We start from the raw sequence: 20,336 nt of genomic DNA, 5'->3' as shown, positions 1-20,336 counted from the left end.
CCTAACCCCCACCCCTCCCCCACCCCCTAGTCCAGACAAGGACTACGACCCTCGACAAGACAAGGACTGTCACCTCAATACTCTGACCCCTAGCTAAACCATCCACCAATACCCCTACCGTAACCCCCAACTACTCCCTCACCCCCTAGTCCAGACAAGGACTACGACCCTCGACAAGACAAGGACTGTCACCTCAATACTCTGACCCCTGGCTAAACCATCTACCAATACCCCTACCCTAACCCCCACCCTGCCCCACCCCCTAGTCCAGACAAGGGCTGTTACCTCAATACTCTGACCCCTAGCTAGACCATCCACCAATACCCCTACCCTAAGTCCCACCCTCCCCGACCCCTCCCCCACCCCCTAGTCCAGACAAGGCTTAATGAGCACCGGCTAGACAGAACCGTCGAAAACAGGCAGATGTAAAAAAAAAACCACAAAAAAAAACATCAACATTATTGCCATCATACTATAACACATATTGAAAAATACATAATCATGTTTCGAGTACAGGCTAATTGACACACACGCCTGGTCTGGCTCTAGTTGACTTTTTACTTTAAACAGTTTCCCTTTTAAATATCGTGCTGTGGGCAATCTGTATACATTCCCGTTTAAAACCCGTCCTCTTAACATTGGGATTGGGATAGTATTTGTGTGTAAGCTACCAGCCATGATTGTAACAACTAAAACACACTAGCACAGATAGGTCAGCTTTACACTGACGTACAATAACTTTTGATATTTGTTTTTGCCAAGAACTCAGAAGATGAACCAGGCGTATCGTATTGAGATGAATTAATAATGAGTTATACAATCTGTTGTTTGACTCTACCGTTGTGCTTTCATATGTCAAAGCTACGAAGCCTGATGAACAGTGTCATTCGCTATCATGGGCAGAGTGAACCGATCGGTATATTGAATGGAACAGTTGTTTTCCCACTTGTATTACTAAGTTTTGTTTAAAATTCGAAATGTATGGCCGTCCAAACTACTAGGATAACGATGCTTGTCTTTTGACAATTTATTCTGACAAGTAGGTCTGTTTGTGGTGACCAGTACTGAACTATTTGTGATGACCAGTAGGTCTAGATCTGCTGTGATGACCAGTAGGTCTGTTTGTGGTGACCAGTACTGAACTATTTGTGATGACCAGTACGTCTGTTTGTGGTGACCAGTAGGTCTGTTTGTGGTGACCAGTACTGAACCATTTGTGATGACCAGTAGGTCTGTTTGTGGTGACCAGTACTGAACCATTTGTGATGACCAGTAGGTCTGTTTGTGGTGACCAGTACTGAACTATTTGTGATGACCAGTAGGTCTGCTGTGATGACCAGTAAGTCTGCTGTGATGACCAGTACTGAAATATTTGTGATGACCAGTAGGTCTGTTTGTGGTGACCAGTACTGAAGTCTGCTGTGATGACCAGTACTGAAATATTTGTGATGACCAGTAGGGCTGTTTGTGGTGACCAGTACTGAACTATTTGGGATGACCAGTAGGTCTGCTGTGATGCCCTGTAGGTCTGCTGTGATGACCAGTAGGTCTGCTTGTGGTGACCAGTACTGAACTATTTGTGCTGACCAGTAGGTCTGCTGTGATGACCCTGTTCTACTGGGCAGAGCAGTAGAACAGGGTCATCACAGCAGACCTACTGGTCACCACAAACAGACCTACTGGTCACCACAAACAGACCTACTGTTCATCACAAATAGTTCAGTACTGGTCAACACAAACAGACCTACTGGTCATCACAAATATGTCAGTACTGGTCATCACAGCAGACTTCAGTACTGGTCACCACAAACAGAACTACTGGTCATCACAGCAGACCTACAGGTCATCACAGCAAACCTACTGGTCATCACAAATAGCTCAGTACTGGTCACCACAAACAGACCAACTGGTCATCACAAATATTTCAGTACTGAACTATTTGTGATGACCATTACGTCTGTTTGTTGTGACCAGTAGGTCTGTTTGTGGTGTCCAGTACTGAACCATTTGTGATGACCAGTAGGTCTGTTTGTGGGGACCAGTACTGAACTATTTGTGATGAACAGTAGGTCTGTTTGTGGTGAACAGTAATGAACTATTTGTGATGACCAGTAGGTCTGCTGTGATGACCCTGTTCTACTGCTCTGCCCAGTATGATATTTTGGTTGTCCCTGTGTTGATAATAACTTTTACATACCTAAAATTTTCATAATATCCACATTAAATATATATATATATATCATAAGTATATTCATTAGCTCGATTGCAACTCAGGCTACAAATCAGTGCGGTGCTTCAATAGAAATAACGTCACAGTATCATTTCCAAAAACATATATTATATTAATTAGTTTGTAAAGATATATTACAATACCTTATCAATTTTATGAAGCGTTTTTTTTTTGTGTCACCTTACGGCTCTACCAACTGTACACTGGAAATTCAAAAGCTGTTAAGGGATCATGCTACCTTAACCATCTAATCCACAGTTAACATGTCAGGGTCACATGTACATGTACTATGCCAATTCGTAGGTTTGAAATGTCGTCGTAAGATTTGATTTGAAACACTCATACAACCCTTACAGCCATACACTGCATGTGTTCTTCTGTCTCTGTTATTGGGATATGCTTCATGGTATTCTAAAATATGTTTCGTGCTTCTAATAAAATATCTGTTAGGATGTAAAAATAGCAAAGTGTTTTCCTACGGGCACCGCATTAATGAAATGATTAGGGGTCAGCAATTCTTTAAAAGGACACATGTATTTACGCCGCCCACTAAATCCTACTTGTATGAGAGAGCCTACCGTGGAGGGGGCTGTCTTGGGTCTATGGAAGTTGATGTAACGCTGGGGCTGGTCCATCACATCCGGGTCATGGTAGCCTGAAGATGCGGCCGACATGGGGCGCCGTATACCATGACAGTATCTGCTAGGTTCGCAGGCCGTCTGAGGACGCTCCCGCAGAAGGGAGTCATGCATGTGGGTGTGGTCCAAACAACGCGAGTGTCGGTCGAAATACCGGTAGTCGGGCGCCGGACTAGCCGGATGTAACGTTATATTTTTACTTTGATGGCCATTTTCATATAGTTTGTTCACCAGGGTAAATCCCTGTCTCATTTTTGCCAATGCCCTTGCTCTGGCCGCCACCGACCCTGCACTTCCTGCCCTTCGTTGACCGGAGGGAGGTTTTGAACCAACTGAAGCAGCCGAAGGCGGACGCCCACTTCCGGGGCGAGAACTTGAATTACTCTCATTTCCGGTCCAGCACGTGCGACCAGATCTAGAAGGCGGAGCCGTGCCGGGTCGCTGCGACTTTTGCTGGAGTCTGATGTATGTGGCACTCTGTACTCGTCTTTGGTTTTGGGTCAGATTTTCTGGAGTCGACACTCTTATTCCGGCATAGCTGTTCGTCTGTTCCACGGGGTGAAGATTGAAATTGTCTGAGTCACATGGTAAAACAATATCCTTGTCTTCATCACTGATATGCAGTTTATGTTTGTAGCCATCCGCTAACCAGATCAGGTCTTTGGATATCTTGTACTCCTTCTCGATAACCATGGTGACGTTGGGAAGGTCACAGAAAAGGTAGTTGTGTGGTACGCATTTAATGATTCACAGCAAAATCCTTGATAAAAAATCAAACGATTTCATACTAAAAGACACGAGTCATTAGTTGAACCATAAGTGGACATAACAAGCGAGGACACGTGCTGGTATTGATGTTAGTTATCCTGGTACACAAAATAGGAAGTCACTCACAAAACAAAATCGTAGTACTGGACTGCTTCTCCATTGATTAAAATCCTCTCCGGTTGTAATAGACGTATGGCTCAAAATATAATATACTTCTTATAAATTCCATATGTAAATCCGAAAAAAATATCGTAACTCTTTGATAAGAACTCGTACTTATTCTCTCGGTATTCCAACTGTTGGTTTAAGTACACGAACACTACTGAGCGGTAAAGTCCAATGTCTTCCACGGTGTATAGCTGTCGAGTAATGGAGGTCGTAATTAACTGTACGGCTATTGTTTGGGAGTCACAATAAACGCGTCCATTGTGTGTCGGTATTTGTGTTGGACGTTTGGATGTAACTACTCATTAAATCCACAACATATGTTTTCGGCCACGCAGGGCCAGTCACTGTTCGTCCTTGATCTGGTCATGTAGCGGCCTTATACACAGTCTTCAACAAAGCCAGCCCTGGTCCGGCAATCAACACCGTTCTTAAGTATAGAGATAAATCAGTTAAATCAATCAATGTAATGATCGATTATCGATCTCTGTCTCCCTATGTTTTTTTCTGTACTCGCGTTGTTTGATTGTGGCCTACTCACCCACAAGCTGACGTCTATTGCCAAGATTTAAAGATCCATAAAATGACGATCTGTATCAGTAATATGCCGGTCCGAATTTTATATACGAACTAGAAGAATTTATCAACTTGATATATGCATGTCTTTTGTTGTTATACCCGTGTATAGAAGAATTCCGTTAGTCGGACACACCTGTACATGCTATTCGTAGTACAGATTAAACTCCTTGAGTGTGAGGTGAGTACAGGACAGACCAGGTATATAATCTCTGATTAACGGTCTTATATCGATCTGGCCCTCGACAATACCCACGTCCTGCTGCGACAAACCAGACTGTGTGATGCTCTCTGTTTTAAATCTTTAGAAAATCACAGGTACACATCACAGGTACATATCACAGGTACACATCACAGGTACGTTCTCACAATTCCGCGGATCATTGTCTTTACGTGTGTACCGGTATCGGACACAGTGAAGTGTTCAATATTTAAAATAGAAACACAAGTGTATGGCCTGACATATTATACAACAGTTCAAACATTGAACTTTTACCTTTTCTTATTCTTGTCATAAATATATATATACCGGTATATACATTTCCTCAGCACTTCTGTTAAGGCGACAGGGCGGATGGTTCGTCTTGTGTTTCACTGTTGTTATGTAAGATCCAGGGTAACTAAACCTCTACATATCCCGCACCAGGCTCGATACATCACTCGTTATAGGCAGAACGTGTATCGTCTAAACAAAATGAGCAATTCTACCCTGTCTGGAGAGGTGTGGTAGTAATACCACCGGTATTTCTTCTCCACAAGGTACCTATATAATCCGTTTGTATGGTTTTGACATTATCACGAAGTTATTATACCGCCACATTGTTTATCAACTCCATAGATAATCCACCTGTTGTCTACCCCAGAACTATTGGCAATTGACTACCATAATATTCAATCGCAATGAATATTCATAATCCGGTTTAAACGCCGACTCGAGTGAAGTAACAGCGGTATATAGTAGTCACATACCACTGACGAGACGTACAGGTGAAACTCTCACTTTCGTCCAGCCTTTAACACCGGCGTATCCATCAGCATAGATTGTACAAGTGCTTATTTGAAACACAGCTGTTTGACCTCAAGTAAAATCCATGTAAAAACCAATTAGCCCAGGTAGGAATACAGGTACACGTCTTGAGTATTACACAAGTAAACATTTATACTATACTAGACCGTATATAACCGTATTATCTTTAAACCTTTGAAGGAAAATGTCTTAAAAGTAATGTTGTAGATTTAGAATGGTAGACCGTCGTCTTAGCGTGTCCGAATCATATTTCAGCCTAAATAATAACCTATTGTTAGAAAGAATTACACTATATTGACTTGTATTGATCCACTGTTATAGTCCAATATCCAGGTAAACGAACGTGTCACGAATTAGACACCTGTAAACATCAAATGGGACTCCAGATAAGGGTAGCCTGAGTGTTAAACTATCACTCTGAGTTAGAAGTGCTGACCAGGGACGTTTTATACATATGTGTATGATAAATAGATTTTTTAAAAAGTATTCTTCATTTTTCCTTAATAAATATGTTTCCGTGACCAATACTTCTGAATAATCGAAGGAAGAAAACAAGCAACGGCATTAAACGGGAATTCTGATTCTCCATTAAAATTGGAAAATATTTGTAGCAAATACCACGGAAAACGAAATGGTTTCTCATATTGCAGCGAACAACATGACTTAACAAAACAGATTTTTGTGTTTTTGTTTATTGATAATTTTTGTTGTTTTTTACTTTCCCTGTCACTGTTTTGTCTTAATTTAAGAGCAGCTAGACATGAGGGTCCAAAATGTTTAATTAATTTTGAATATAAGTTTTATATATCTATGTTAAATATATACATGTTACCGGTATCCAATCAACACAAACCCTGTCTAATATATGTTTATAAAATGCCTCTAATGACGAATATTTAATTAAAATCAGGATGTTTGATCTAAATAACACAGCAATCCGCCTATTGAAACCACCAACTAAATTGAAGGGGTTTATAATATGTAAAAAGCAGTAAATGATAAAAGCGCGGTATGTTCACTAAATAAAGTATATTCTGGTCAATTCATTAAGCGATCTGTTTTAGGAGACTTAATGTACTACGTCGGTTAACTAGGATATGTTCTGTCCTTTACTGCTACCCACAGTAAAATTGTCAAATTTCTCATAATGAAGATATTCTGACGGTGTTGCGAGAATATAAAAATGTATAATGTAGTCAATTTGTGACCAGAATAGCGCAGTTGGAAGAGCTTTCGATTATAGGAAGGAAGTAATAATGTTCGAATATTAGTCTTTGCCCGTAGCTTTCCCCCACGCAGTTACAAAGTGGTGGCCGTGACCAGGATTCGAACCCGCATCCTCCATATAACGGCCTAATGCTAGAGGGATGCTCTATCCGAACCCCGGCAATTGGCCAAAACAGATCGAAAATGCCTTTCCTCTACCATGAAGTGATTAGTTTAGACGACAATCCCAGTATATCAACCCTATCGACCACTTTTCTTTGTATGCCCCAGCGGTTTGATTGACAGATTTGTACCAATTCGCCACCCCACGGATTTACGCACAGTGAAGGATAATCTGCCTAATCACACACTCAATCATTCATCATTCCGTTGAATGAGATCTATTTTAAGACGGGGACTGTTTGCCCAGTAAACACCTACATTACTGTCTTAAAGGTTTGTCAATACGCTGCTTAGGCATCGCACCCGTACAACAACAGTCTTTATACATAAGGTCTAAATTCAGCCCAAAATCTCTTTATTAGCAAATAAATATACCTAACGAAACCTACATTTCAAAGAAATACAGTTGATCTTACGAAAATAAGTAAAACTGACACATCAGTAAATAGCCGACAAAATATCTTTCATTTGTTGGTTTAGAGAATTTGTCCTTCAAAACATTCTAGTAAGATGAAATGATAAGATTTTTTTTTTTAATAACCGATACCCCAAACTGTCGTATATATATGTTCATGTAGTGGATTAATCAAACCAGCCCTTTTGTACTACTAAACACAAGCAGAACTTCACAGCCCAATATTTATAATTGTGTTCCTGGAAATTTGAAAATAAGTTAATGCGTGAAAAGACTTTTTTAGATTACAAAGTAACATATTCTTATTAGCTTAATCGATATCATCACTGAATCTTTATCAGCATGCATTCAAATTAGCTATCTATGGAATGTGATTAACAGAATCGTTTAGGCAAGTTTGGCAAATATCAACTATAGAGGAAATCGTTAATCTGTCAAACCTGAAACATACTGAGGAGTTGACAATTTGGGAGTCTTACCACAGGAGTATCTCCCCAGAATGAGTTAAGTTTTTTCTTTTGAAATGTTTGAGAACAGCCTGAAATGTGACCCTAAACATATACAGGCCACATTTATTGTGTGACATCAGCGACAGTGACGAGTCCAGCTCAAGTGTAGATTTGTACTGCATGGTTATAACTTATTTGAAGAGTAACGGCTTGTCACTTGTTGACTTTATTGTAAATCCATTTATTATGAAAATTCACTTTTGTCATTGCATTAAATTGATATCAAATATTAATATATCACTTTCTACTGGGTATAACAAATCAATGAATGGCCCAGCATTGGTGTGGCATGGGATTTGTTTCCCCTCTACAGGTAAAATCATCCGACGGCAACGCCAGAACTCTGTACGATTTTTAGCGGAAAACAACGGTATCGTAGAACATCACATGCTCCATTCCAGGCGAACCTGTCTCCCTCTCTGTACACATGCATACTAGTTCTCAAACTAAGTCATAGTCTGTCGTGGTTCGTCAGCACTGATTGCAATACTTGAGATCTTTTAACTCTTACACTAGATCAACTCCCAATCTGTATGACAAGAAAGACAACTCTAAAACTATTGTAGTCTATTGTATTACTGTATTATTGTAGTCTATTGTATTATTGTACTATTGTAGTCTATTGTATTACTGTATTATTGTACTATTGTAGCCTATTGTATTACTGTATTATTGTACTATTGTAGTCTATTGTATTACTGTATTATTGTACTATTGTAGTCTATTGTATTACTGTATTATTGTACTATTGTAGTCTATTGTATTACTGTATTATTGTACTATTGTAGTCTATTGTATTACTGTATTATTGTACTATTGTAGTCTATTGTATTACTGTATTATTGTACTATTGTAGTCTATTGTATTACTGTATTATTGTACTATTGTAGTCTATTGTATTACTGTATTATTGTACTATTGTAGTCTATTGTATTACTGTATTATTGTACTATTGTAGTCTATTGTATTACTGTATTATTGTACTATTGTAGTCTATTGTATTACTGTATTATTGTACTATTGTAGTCTATTGTATTACTGTATTATTGTACTATTGTAGTCTATTGTATTACTGTATTATTGTACTATTGTAGTCTATTGTATTACTGTATTATTGTACTATTGTAGTCTATTGTATTACTGTATTATTGTACTATTGTAGTCTATTGTATTACTGTATTATTGTACTATTGTAGTCTATTGTATTACTGTATTATTGTACTATTGTAGTCTATTGTATTACTGTATTATTGTACTATTGTAGTCTATTGTATTACTGTATTATTGTACTATTGTAGTCTATTGTATTACTGTATTATTGTACTATTGTAGTCTATTGTATTACTGTATTATTGTACTATTGTAGTCTATTGTATTACTGTATTATTGTACTATTGTAGTCTATTGTATTACTGTATTATTGTACTATTGTAGTCTATTGTATTACTGTATTATTGTACTATTGTAGTCTATTGTATTACTGTATTATTGTACTATTGTAGTCTATTGTATTACTGTATTATTGTACTATTGTAGTCTATTGTATTACTGTATTATTGTACTATTGTAGTCTATTGTATTACTGTATTATTGTACTATTGTAGTCTATTGTATTACTGTATTACTGTATTATTGTAGTCTATTGTATTACTGTATTATTGTAGTCTATTGTATTACTGTATTATTGTATTACTGTATTATTGTACTATTGTAGTCTATTGTATTACTGTATTATTGTAGTCTATTGTATTACTGTATTACTGTACTATTGTAGCTCTGTATATAGTAGTACCTACTGTATAAGAGCTACACGAATGATGGTTCTTATTAAACTGAAAAAAGAAGAGGAAAACAGATAGGCACACAGCTGACTGACTGTTGTCATGGTGTTATTGGAATATTCGGACTCTGTAACGATGGGTGGAAAACGACGGTCTTCATTCGGCTTGATGTTTGGCTCCTTTTGTGTCGGAATTATTCCATGCAGAAAGCACATGTACTTGGGTAAGAACAATTACACTTTGTAATTATACCCAGGCAAAGTCTGTGATGTAGTTTATTTTGTTTGTCCTGTCAGGGAAACACGTGTTCAAGTAACAATGCAATTTACATGTTGACTGGTTTTTCGATTTATAATTAAATACATACAAGTATGACCTGCTCTGGTTATGGTAATTACCGTTATACCGACTCCTGGGTGGAAATAAGCGTTTAACATCTACCTGTTAAATGGCGCGAGGAACTGGTTGATTAGCTATCGAACTGTGGCTTTCCTATTCATTCAATTCTGACATGATTACTTTCGTGTTGACTTTAGAAATTGGCATATGTTTCGATACACAATAACTCAGAAACGCGTTAAAACTTTTGGTGTCTAAAGAGTTAATTGATCAATTACTAGTTGCGATCAACATTTTAGACCAGTGAGATAAACAAAAGCGCTATTTCGTTGAGCGAGATTATTCGAAGTTGTAAAAACTGTCAAACCAGAAGATAAATTAAAAACCTCTACCATATATCGTGTTTTTACTTGCACCAAAATATAACTCCCATTTCTAGCGAGATATAACAAAAGTGCCGTGGATATTAATACAAGATTACATCTTCATTTTACTAATAAGGGTAAACTAACATTTTACTTAAAGAGTACCGTTACTACTATCACATTGATTTCGTCCTGAACCACTGCAGGTTTCCTCACTCCTAGTGTTGGTACATGTTAACACAATTAGTTAGTTACCTACCAGTAGGTAGCACCATTCACGTCATTTCGTCCTTCAATATTTTTGTTATACGTTGAGCCGTGGTTTTCCATTGTGGCGTTATGATTTATAGCAAAATGTTTCTCCAAACGGAAACGTAAATAATTTATTTGTATTTATTTACATTTGCTATTGTGACGTCATCAATTTCAATGTTGTCAAGAGTTAATTTGCTGTTGTTCAAAAAACTGCTCTATCAAAATGTAAATATAAGTAATGAGTATTTTAGCAAATACCGTTATGATCCTATAACAACATTTGCTAAAACATTTATTGCTTAAATGAAATTTATAGCTTTCTAGATATTATTTGGACGTTATGGGAGAACAATGGTCTACAATTTCGTAATGGTTGGTTGTCATAACCCTCTTAAGTTAACTTTCAAATTGTAAAAAATACTCAGTCAACTTTCCTGTCTTTATACAATTTGAAAACTAACTAACTCGAGCTAGTTGTATAAATCAGTGCTCCTTGGGGACCGCTATTTACTAGAAATAATACATGTATACTGTACAATAAAGTAACATAGCGAAAGGGCCCCAACATGTGTACCAGCTACTTATCATGTTTATCTAACTCTAGGAGATGTCTAGGAGATGTTCTGAGTCATACTGTAAACATTCTCATAAGGTTAATGTTGATCTTTATTTTGGTCGTCGTCGAGACGATTCAAACTATAAATAAAACCACAAAGAATGTTATTAAGTAATAAAGAAGTATGTCGAGGCGATATTAACACATGTACCGAGAAAATACATAAATACTTAAGTCTCGTTCGTGTGAAAAAATCGCCTGAGCACCGTTTGAAGTATCTTGTTTTACGCCACTTCTACTTTAAATGTCTCCTACCTCACTGGTTGTCTCGGATAGCAACGTACCCTATATGTGCTCAAGAAAGATATATCCTTGTTTCGAAGCAATTGTAAATATTTTGATATCACTTAAAATCATTCATGTGACTTTCGATTCTGTTCTCGGTATGATAAATGTCATGTTATAAATGTGCCTTTTTCACTCGGGAGCGACGTATAGGTGATTTATTTTATGAGTGGAAGAGGAATTACGACTCTTTCCCCCCTGACGCTATAAACACATATACAGACGTATTAAACGTGTAGTACAGATACTTGATACTAACCAAGTCATAATTCAAACACTTAAAACATTCATATTTAAATATCAGCAACATGCGAAACTTGTAAAAATATACTTGTTAACAATTAACTTTATGTTCATAATAAATCCTTTAGTTTGTTTAAATAAACAATGTATTAGGAAATAATAAACTTGCAAAAACACATTAGTGGTTAATGTACCATTTTAAATATAATTAATCATTTAACTTGTATAAATATAAAATATGCTAGTAAATAAAATATACATTGTAAAACACACGTGTAAATATATTTATGACAGTAAAATATAACATTCGGTTTGTCCTTTATTTGTAATACGAACATGGTCCCATTACAATAGTCAAATCAATTTTATGAATTATACCACGAGGTTAAAGGTGGATTTGTTTTCTTCGCGACTAGAATCAACTTTACAATACTTCTAGACTAAGAAAATAAGGATTTTTTTGTTTTATTTTTGCACCATCTTTTCTTTATATAAAGATAAATATTAAAAAATCAAAAACACTACAATTGTTTGTGTAATATATTAATGGATAGAGATGTTACCGAAGGAACTTGTTCTAATTCGTTAGTATAGATACATATTTATTGTTCTAACCTAGTAAAGTTGGATTTAAAAAAATAAATAAATCTGAGTTATTGTATGTACATTAACAGCTTTCCCTCCGAGAAATCCAAAACAATATCTACTCTCTTACATGCTGTGATACATGTATGGATGGGTGACCTCTGGCTTTGTATTCTGTCATGTTTGTTTTACTTGCCGTTATTTTTAATTTGCACTGATCAAACTGCTTTTATTATACCTAAGTGCTTTAAAGTTTGCTAAATGAGCTGTTTTATTTTATTAATTGAGGAAGCTGCTTTAGCCCGTGTACTAATTGAAACGATGTTTTGATTTATACCAATTGGCCTGATTTAAATTGTATTAATTGGACTGCTACAACTAGTACTGATGGAACTGTTCGTACTGATTAAGATGCTTTAACGTCAATGAACTTAATTGCATTCTGGTCCGTGTACAGTCTTTACTTTTTAAATTTATTTTTAAATTTTACTATTAAAATAGTTCAATTTTCAAAATTAGCAATATCAATTTGTGCAGTTTATTTTAGTGTCGAATAAAAGCCATAACACACAAAATGTGTTAACTAAATAAAACAAACAAATTGTATTCGTTAAATACCATAAATTATACGACGACCAAGTCAAGCCAACTCCAGATTGATTTCCCCAAAATAACCAAACATAACTCGTTCATGAGTAAAAGTATAACAAAAACATTTATCATTTCAAATCAGAGAAATTATATCCTTGACCTGGTACTCGGTAGAAATATTACACCAGAGATCTGTACCACTAATCTACCTCTCTATACCACAGGCAGGGCCATTGTTTGTAAGGACCAGAGTCCCACTGACCATGGAATTCAATAAAGGGTGCAGTGGCCATATAAAGCGTTTAATCGGCGTTACTTTTTAGCTAAACAGATTAACTGGATACTTGGTATACCTACAAGTACCGTGGAATTAATTTTACCTAATCTAATTTTGGCATTTTGCTTTTCACAGCTTGATAAGAAACAGGTGTAATCATACACCTTACGATATAGTATATAATGTAAAGTCTCTGCAGCAAATAGTCGTGATCAAATGTGAAGTTCATATTTAGCTTTTGTCTGACATATACACTTATCTAATTTTGGCATTTTGCTTTCCACAGCTTGATTAGAAACAGGTGTAATCATACACCATACGATATAGTATATAACATATACACTTATCTAATTTCCAAATACAAAAGGACGAAGTGATCCTTGGTAGTATCGGGTTTCGCCAATAAGGTCTCTGGAGTAGGGAGATCATCTGCATCTAATACGTTTTACGGTACTTTGTGAAAAGTATATATCGTTTTCGATATTACAGTGTTCCGAATATTTGCTTTAAATGTTTATACCCAAATTATAGGACAATAGTAAAAAATAAAACCTCTCATTTTGTATGCAACCTTATACAACGCACAAATTAGTATACGATCTGTTCAAAAATACCACTCTCCAGTGGCCGACTCAAAAACTGTATTGCTCTTTCACGTAAGAGAAATGATAACTTACGGGTTTTGAAAACGTCAAAAACCTATCCAAAATTGTATCCTTAAATATCTAAGATACTCCACATTTAGTACGACAATTCCTCATGTTACACATAATGTGGACTGCATTCACGTTCGAATTTTATATATACTGGAACCACTCCTTTCTGTATAAAACTCGCGAACTGCGATACCCTCTTGTCATTAGGAATATAAACAAACATACGACACATTCGGTTAACGACATGTTTGTTTTGTTGAATTAGGAAGATGTATATTTTACAGACTATGAGCACTATCAATCTCTTCATGCTGACCTGTTTTTCGTTTTCTTATAAATGTGAATTTATAAAAGGGCAATTGCAAAATGAGACAAATTCTTGCCCTTTTTCTTAATTTACATTCAGATTACTGGTATTTTATTTTGTCTTATAACACAAGAATGTATTTATTAGAGTTAATTGTTTCCTGCAGGACTTCTATTGGATGTTGTGGCTGTGTTATTTGTTTTTAGTTTACTTTAAAATAGTAAGTAATATCTCTTTCATATCTGTAATCAATTCAAGTGTTGGCGAGTAAGCTCACATTTCCCGTAATGTAAGTGGATTACAGAGGTCAATAGAATAAAGGTTTTAAAAGAAGTCTAATATTTTACTGATAAGGTCAGTGGTACAATATAAAAAGTAGGGGTTACGGAAGACAGCCGACTGGGGTCTACATTGTTATCGCCTTTACAGAATGAACAATCTCAAATACATCATATTCAGTTTCTGGCGAGTCAACATACTCATAGACAGATGGAATAGAAGGGTAGAAAATGGTAGACCAAGACTTAAGGAGGATCGTTCTCAAACAGGCGGCATTATTTTCTAACAAATGTTCTCTGGCTTCAAGTTTTAAAACTATATAAAAACATCTATAATAGAGAAATGTTATTTTCACGATTCCTTAATATTTCAGAAACACGTAGAATAAGACGTTGTTTGGATGAACTCTCTAGGAGGCGTTGACTGTACGGTATATAATGGGTCTTGCCCGCGCTACTTTACCGTAACGTGTTGACTTGGTTCTAAAATATACATCAATCACACCACTAATGTGTTAAAATAATTGTGGTTTAAGATATTGCCTGCAAATATTAACATAATGGATCAGGCGTGCGGCTTAGAGTCAACATTTTGAACGGGTTTGCCTTTCCGACAATCGCAGAGTTTGTTTACTAACATATGGGACATAATGTCAGCGACACCCTAAATAGTTAAAACCAAATCAAATGGACATTGCATTTTAAGATGAAAGACTTGAGAAAGCATTATCCCGTTTGAGAACAAATACACATTCACTTTCTTTGTTACATACTATATCAAAAATATTCAGTTTTTACTAAATATTTGTTTCAAAAATGTTTAATGCCACAAATCTAAAATTGAGTTTTTTTATATTACATATTTGGTCAGCAATCATCTTAAAAGCTTGTATATGAAGAGAATATCTCTATCGATGAACATTCCTAAAGCCTAACGTTACAGCGTCCAGGATGTGCCACGGTTCAGGCCGAGGTTGCAAGTTAATCGTGGTCATTATGCCCTGGTTACCATCAGAAGAAATGCCATGATTTCACTTTTGGTTTAGGATAACTACAGATTATGTAAGATTGATCTGTACTTCAGTACATTTTAGTAAGGTTTCTACAAATATCACAGTTTTTCAAAACCTGGAAAAAGTGTAAAATAAAACCTAAACACATCCTTGGATATCCGGGTCAAAACAAACAAATTTCGGATCATCCCGTACATAAAAAGTGACCAAATATAGTGCAATGTAACTTAACGTAAGTTCGTGAACGAACGGGGAAGACGTTCGCCCAACATTGATAGATCCTTAGCTCAACCCAAAATCCTAAAACAACTCCACAAGAGTAAGTTCCGTATGATTAAGGCAACCAGCGTTCTGAAAGTGGCTGTAGGAACACCAGATACAGTTAAAAGTTTCGTTGAAGAGTGTTACGGATTGCATAAAAAATCGTGGCTACACGAAAGTTGAACACAAAATTTTCAAACAGTTTGAAATTTCCTTGTGCACTCCTCGGTTGATGGAGGATGCCCGTTATTGTTTCAACATGGCCATTCGTAAGGCTGATGCTTAACGTTTGGTCCAAGGTTAATAAGACTTAACTCGGAAATCATGAACATCCTATATACGGATGTATAGTAAACTGCACATGTCCCGTATTGTACCTATGTAAATTAAATCAACTTACCTTTCCCCATTTTGAGAATATCCAGTCCAGGAAGTTCTGCACGCCACCGAAGCACTTCTGTATGCGTTCCTTTTCGGACATGAATCCCTTACATATGAGACAAGAGTCTTCATGACAAGGTTCAATGGAGCACCCGGGCGTTTGCGGCCTGGAACGACCTCGCCGCCAAGAGTCTAAGAACTTATTTCTCTTGGTTTTTTCGCGGTTATTGTCCGCGATGGAGGTAGTTTCGCCGTAACTGTCCAGATGTTCCGGTAGATCGCTGTCTATCGATGGCAAGAAAGAGGAAATAGACATTGATAACAGATCTTCCTCCCGGGACGGTGGCGATGCGAGTTTTACGTCCTCGTCCTCAGAATAAACGTCTAAATCTTCCGTTGATTTGTACACTGTCGACTGGCTCATGCTCAAATCGTCAAATGTGACACCTCTCCTGAGGGACCCAATGCCACTGTCTAGATCACTCCTTGATGATGGTCGTGAGCATCTGCTCTTACTTCGGAACGACAGTCGAGACGTGTTGTTTCGCACGCGCATGAAGTCCGCATCGGGGTGTAACGTTGACAGGTGTAAAGAATTGTAATCCTGATCAGGGATTACGCATGCGTCCCCGCGAATTTTCATGAGGTCATAGGTAGTCCTGACCCTGGCCTTGGGGAGGAGCATCATCGGAACTTCATTGATAGTAAGCGACCTCTCCTTCCGTTTATGGTCGATCCTCCTTTTGAGGCGGAGGATATTGAGGCGAGAGTCTTTTGAGGGTGCCCCTTCGACGCGCGGAAGTCTACATGCTATAGACGTTTTTGGCCGCTGTCGATCTGTGACCAATACAGCAGAAATTGCCGCCATCTTGAAACAGTGATTCGTTTGATGTGTTTAATCCGTATATGTCAAAGAACTTAACTCGACCTTTTACGTGGTCCTGGGAGATTCGTTGTATCACAGACCATGTTAAGTATTCACGATTTTTCTTCCTATCATGCTAGGTGTCTTTGTCCTGATATCAGTAGAAGAATCTGATATAAGTTTCATTGGAGATTCTCAAGAACATCCTCGAAATGTGGCACGTCCGAATGGTATATGGTCGTATGAACTTGTTGTCACTGATATCAGGTGGATTGCTGACGTTATGATCCTTTTACTTTCTTCACATTTCAAATATTTCCTTATTAAAAGGAATACTTCACGAATCTTTTTATTTTTGCCTTTTTATCTCCCTGAATCAATAAACACTATACACTCAAATAAACATAACTTCTGTATCGTTTCCATTCCCATCCACTGTTGTCAGTTTGATAACATTTCATAAAGTAAATGCTGTGTTGTAATACATTCAATTTTCAAGAATGATATTTCAAGGATTTTCCATTAAAGACAATATAGTGTAAGCCAACACACCATTAGTTGATCCAGAACTTCTATCATTGACAGGTTTACCTGGTTATCGTTCACTTAATCCATCGAACGTTCATCTGTTCCGATTGAGTTAATTACTGATCTAGATACACACCAGGTAAAAAATGACATGCCTGTGTTCAAAGATTTACACTGTGTACGTAGGAGTGAGCATTCTGGTTTATACAAATAACAGGATTACGACAAAAAACATTAAATCTTTTCTTTGGTGGGCTCAGCCCGGCCGTGATCTCCCGTGGTCCGTATTTGTCTTGGGTGACAACTTTGTTTGAGCAAGGCAGGATATTTCATGGCGAAACAAAAGTGTTGGTTATTGCGTACTGTGGGCTCCCCTTCGTTGGCGCTTAGTAACGTAGCAATACCGGAGAGGGCTTGGTCGCCAAATACCTGGAAGCACGTCCGCATGTCGTCCGGATGGTGATGGAACACCAGTCACCATTTACACGTAGTGTTGTAGAGTATAAATCAGTCTAACTATCCATGTTTGTTTAACTAACTTCCTGTACATTTATAGCTGTGTATTCTTTCCATCATTATCTACCCGGCACACTCCATTAAACACCGGTAAATCCTACTGTTGACGTCCACACGCGAGTTACGGTCACCTGTTTAATTATCCGGGTACGTCCAAGTCCGATCTATCAATTTTAACCCATTAGATGTATTTATTATCTGCAAATTAGAAAACGTGTGTTTGCAGACTTCTCTGGGAAGCTATCACAGGGGGGTGTCACTGTAACGTCCTTTGTCCGATGATAGAGGGCCGAGCAATACTGGTGAAGATCCCAGAAACATCGCCAGGATTGATAAGAGTATTTCCTGTTTGTCTTCCTTCTACAACGAAAAACAAACAAAGTGTTACACAGAGAACACATCGATTGATCTCATAAACGAGTGTTTATGAATCGATGATTTCACGCCCATTCGAACACACACATATATAAGCTAAAAGGCTGCGTTAAGGGACTACGGTAGATACCTGTCATGTTTGATTAATACAAAACATATGAATGAATTACTTCATTTGTCCTGATAACACCAGAACGTTTATATATATAGTGCTGATTACGTTATGCAAACAATTATTGACTAATCAATTAAAACAAGTATCAAGCAGTACCAAACAAGGACCTACATTTGTGACACTGTATCGAGTGAAAGCTCAAGATCAACCTTGTTCATGTTGCTTATTCTTTATCAAACATATTATTAATTATGAATACAATAGTATATACAAATCTGTTATTAGGTATGTGCCTACTATTAATTATGAATCTATAAGTAAATAGAACATATGAACTAAACATCTCTTCAGTTTAGGGACGTTGGAACAAATATCGATCTACAAGTTCGCAGATACCGATCAATGCATTCTCCCTGGAAAAAATGGTTTTAAAATACATGTCCTCCTCTTACTTGAGATGAAGTGACTAAACTCATTCTGCTGTCCAAATGCAAATGTTGGAAATCATTAATGTACGTTTTCCTTGCTGCTGCTGCTCTCTGAACATCTTGTATTAGCCCATTATTACCATTAAGTGACTGAGTAGAGTATCATGTCATGACGTTCCATAGGTACGGCAATATACATTGGCCCCTGACTGATTCTGATATCTGTGGACACAGTCTCCAGAAGACCTTATCTATTGAGTGGTTCCATCATCAGAGGATGCATTCATCATACCACCTTACTTGCTGATCGGTGCAATCATCTGGTCACACCTTTGTCATATTACTTTATCTGTTCAGTGGTGCCGTTAGCGATGTTGAGTGGCCCAGTCACTTGTGGACACCTTTGTCATATGACCTTTTCTATCTCACGCACAAAGACGTTAACTTCCAGACAGTACCAGAACTGGCATTTAGTATTAGGTCAACAGTACACGTCAACGACTTTTGTCTTTTGTCCTTGTTTAAAATAATTATAATGTTATAGGAAACATATTTTTGCAACCGATCATAATTTCTTTTTGATATCCGTCTTCGAAAACACGACAGAAAAGTCAGATATGCGATTGGAGAGAATATATACCGTAGAGAATTGACAGATAATCGAAACGTATTGAGATGCATGAAGAGGGGAACTTAAGGCGCCTACTGTTTGGACTGTAACATGGTACTTAACCTCCAAATATCGCCATCTAATAGAACTATCTCATGTTACACTGTCTCCAGAGAGGTTACAGGTAACACATGTTTGAACCACCGAACTATCACCTGATACACAACCGAAGGAGAGTTGTAGGTATCCCCGGTGGAACTGTTACATGGTACACAACCTAAGGCGAGGCCTAAGTAGCCCATGGTGGAGCTTGAGGACTCCCACAACTAAATAAGCCAATCAGCACATGTTTTTGTTCCGGCTTATTTCAGTGCCTCGCAGTAACTGTTGACATATTTTGTACATTGAATGCAATCTACAGATACTGAACTTTAGAAAAATGTATAGTTCTAGTAGATTATAAAATGTGATGGCGGATTGATACGGGGTCAAATGTCAGGGGGTGATCCCGTCCCACTTGCGTCTGCTTTTGACAAACGGAAGTAGCGTTTGAATGCTTTGTCAGGTATTTATCTGTGAATCTAGACAGTTGTCACTAGTGTTGAATATAAAATATTAACGATATTAGCTCAAAGGCTTAGTTTAACACGGTGCACAACTAAAGGAGAGGTATATGATATTCAGCCTGCAGATTACATTTATTTTTTGGAAAATAGTTCATTAATGACTAAGTTTAGCCCAATGTTCTAGGAGAAGGCTAACAGACTCCATGTAAACATTGACAATTGACATATGTACGACAATCTTTATCCAATACTAAATTGGAATTTTAGCTTGTTGAAAAATGACAGTTACAACTGTCGATATATACATGTATACAAAGTCTTTATATATTTAAATGCATTGACGATTCTAAGAACAGCATAGTTTTAGGCCATACCAAGGTAAA

General features: G+C 37.2%; 1 protein-coding gene across 13 annotated transcripts in view; it reads right to left on the bottom strand.

Annotated features, from left to right (window-relative positions):
- The window catches only part of LOC110458542, a 91,310-nt gene that overhangs the window by 61,413 nt on the left and 9,561 nt on the right, over positions 1–20,336 (bottom strand). For 11 of the 13 annotated variants that reach the window (XM_021510284.1, XM_021510281.1, XM_021510286.1 and 8 more), the window contains one exon: positions 15,970–18,219. In XM_021510284.1, the coding sequence (XP_021365959.1) occupies positions 15,970–16,818 (849 nt within the window). In that variant the 5' untranslated portion in view covers positions 16,819–18,219. Of the gene's footprint in view, positions 1–2,808; positions 5,376–15,969; positions 18,220–20,336 lie in introns of those variants that run through there. The other 2 variants (XM_021510288.1, XM_021510285.1) reach the window with 2 other exon arrangements.

This window comes from Mizuhopecten yessoensis, unplaced genomic scaffold, assembly GCF_002113885.1.
Source record: "Mizuhopecten yessoensis strain PY_sf001 unplaced genomic scaffold, ASM211388v2 scaffold9651, whole genome shotgun sequence".
NCBI lineage: Eukaryota > Metazoa > Mollusca > Bivalvia > Pectinida > Pectinidae > Mizuhopecten > Mizuhopecten yessoensis.
The sequence above is the reverse complement of the archived record's forward strand: the minus strand, read 5'-3'. Positions and strand labels throughout refer to the sequence as shown.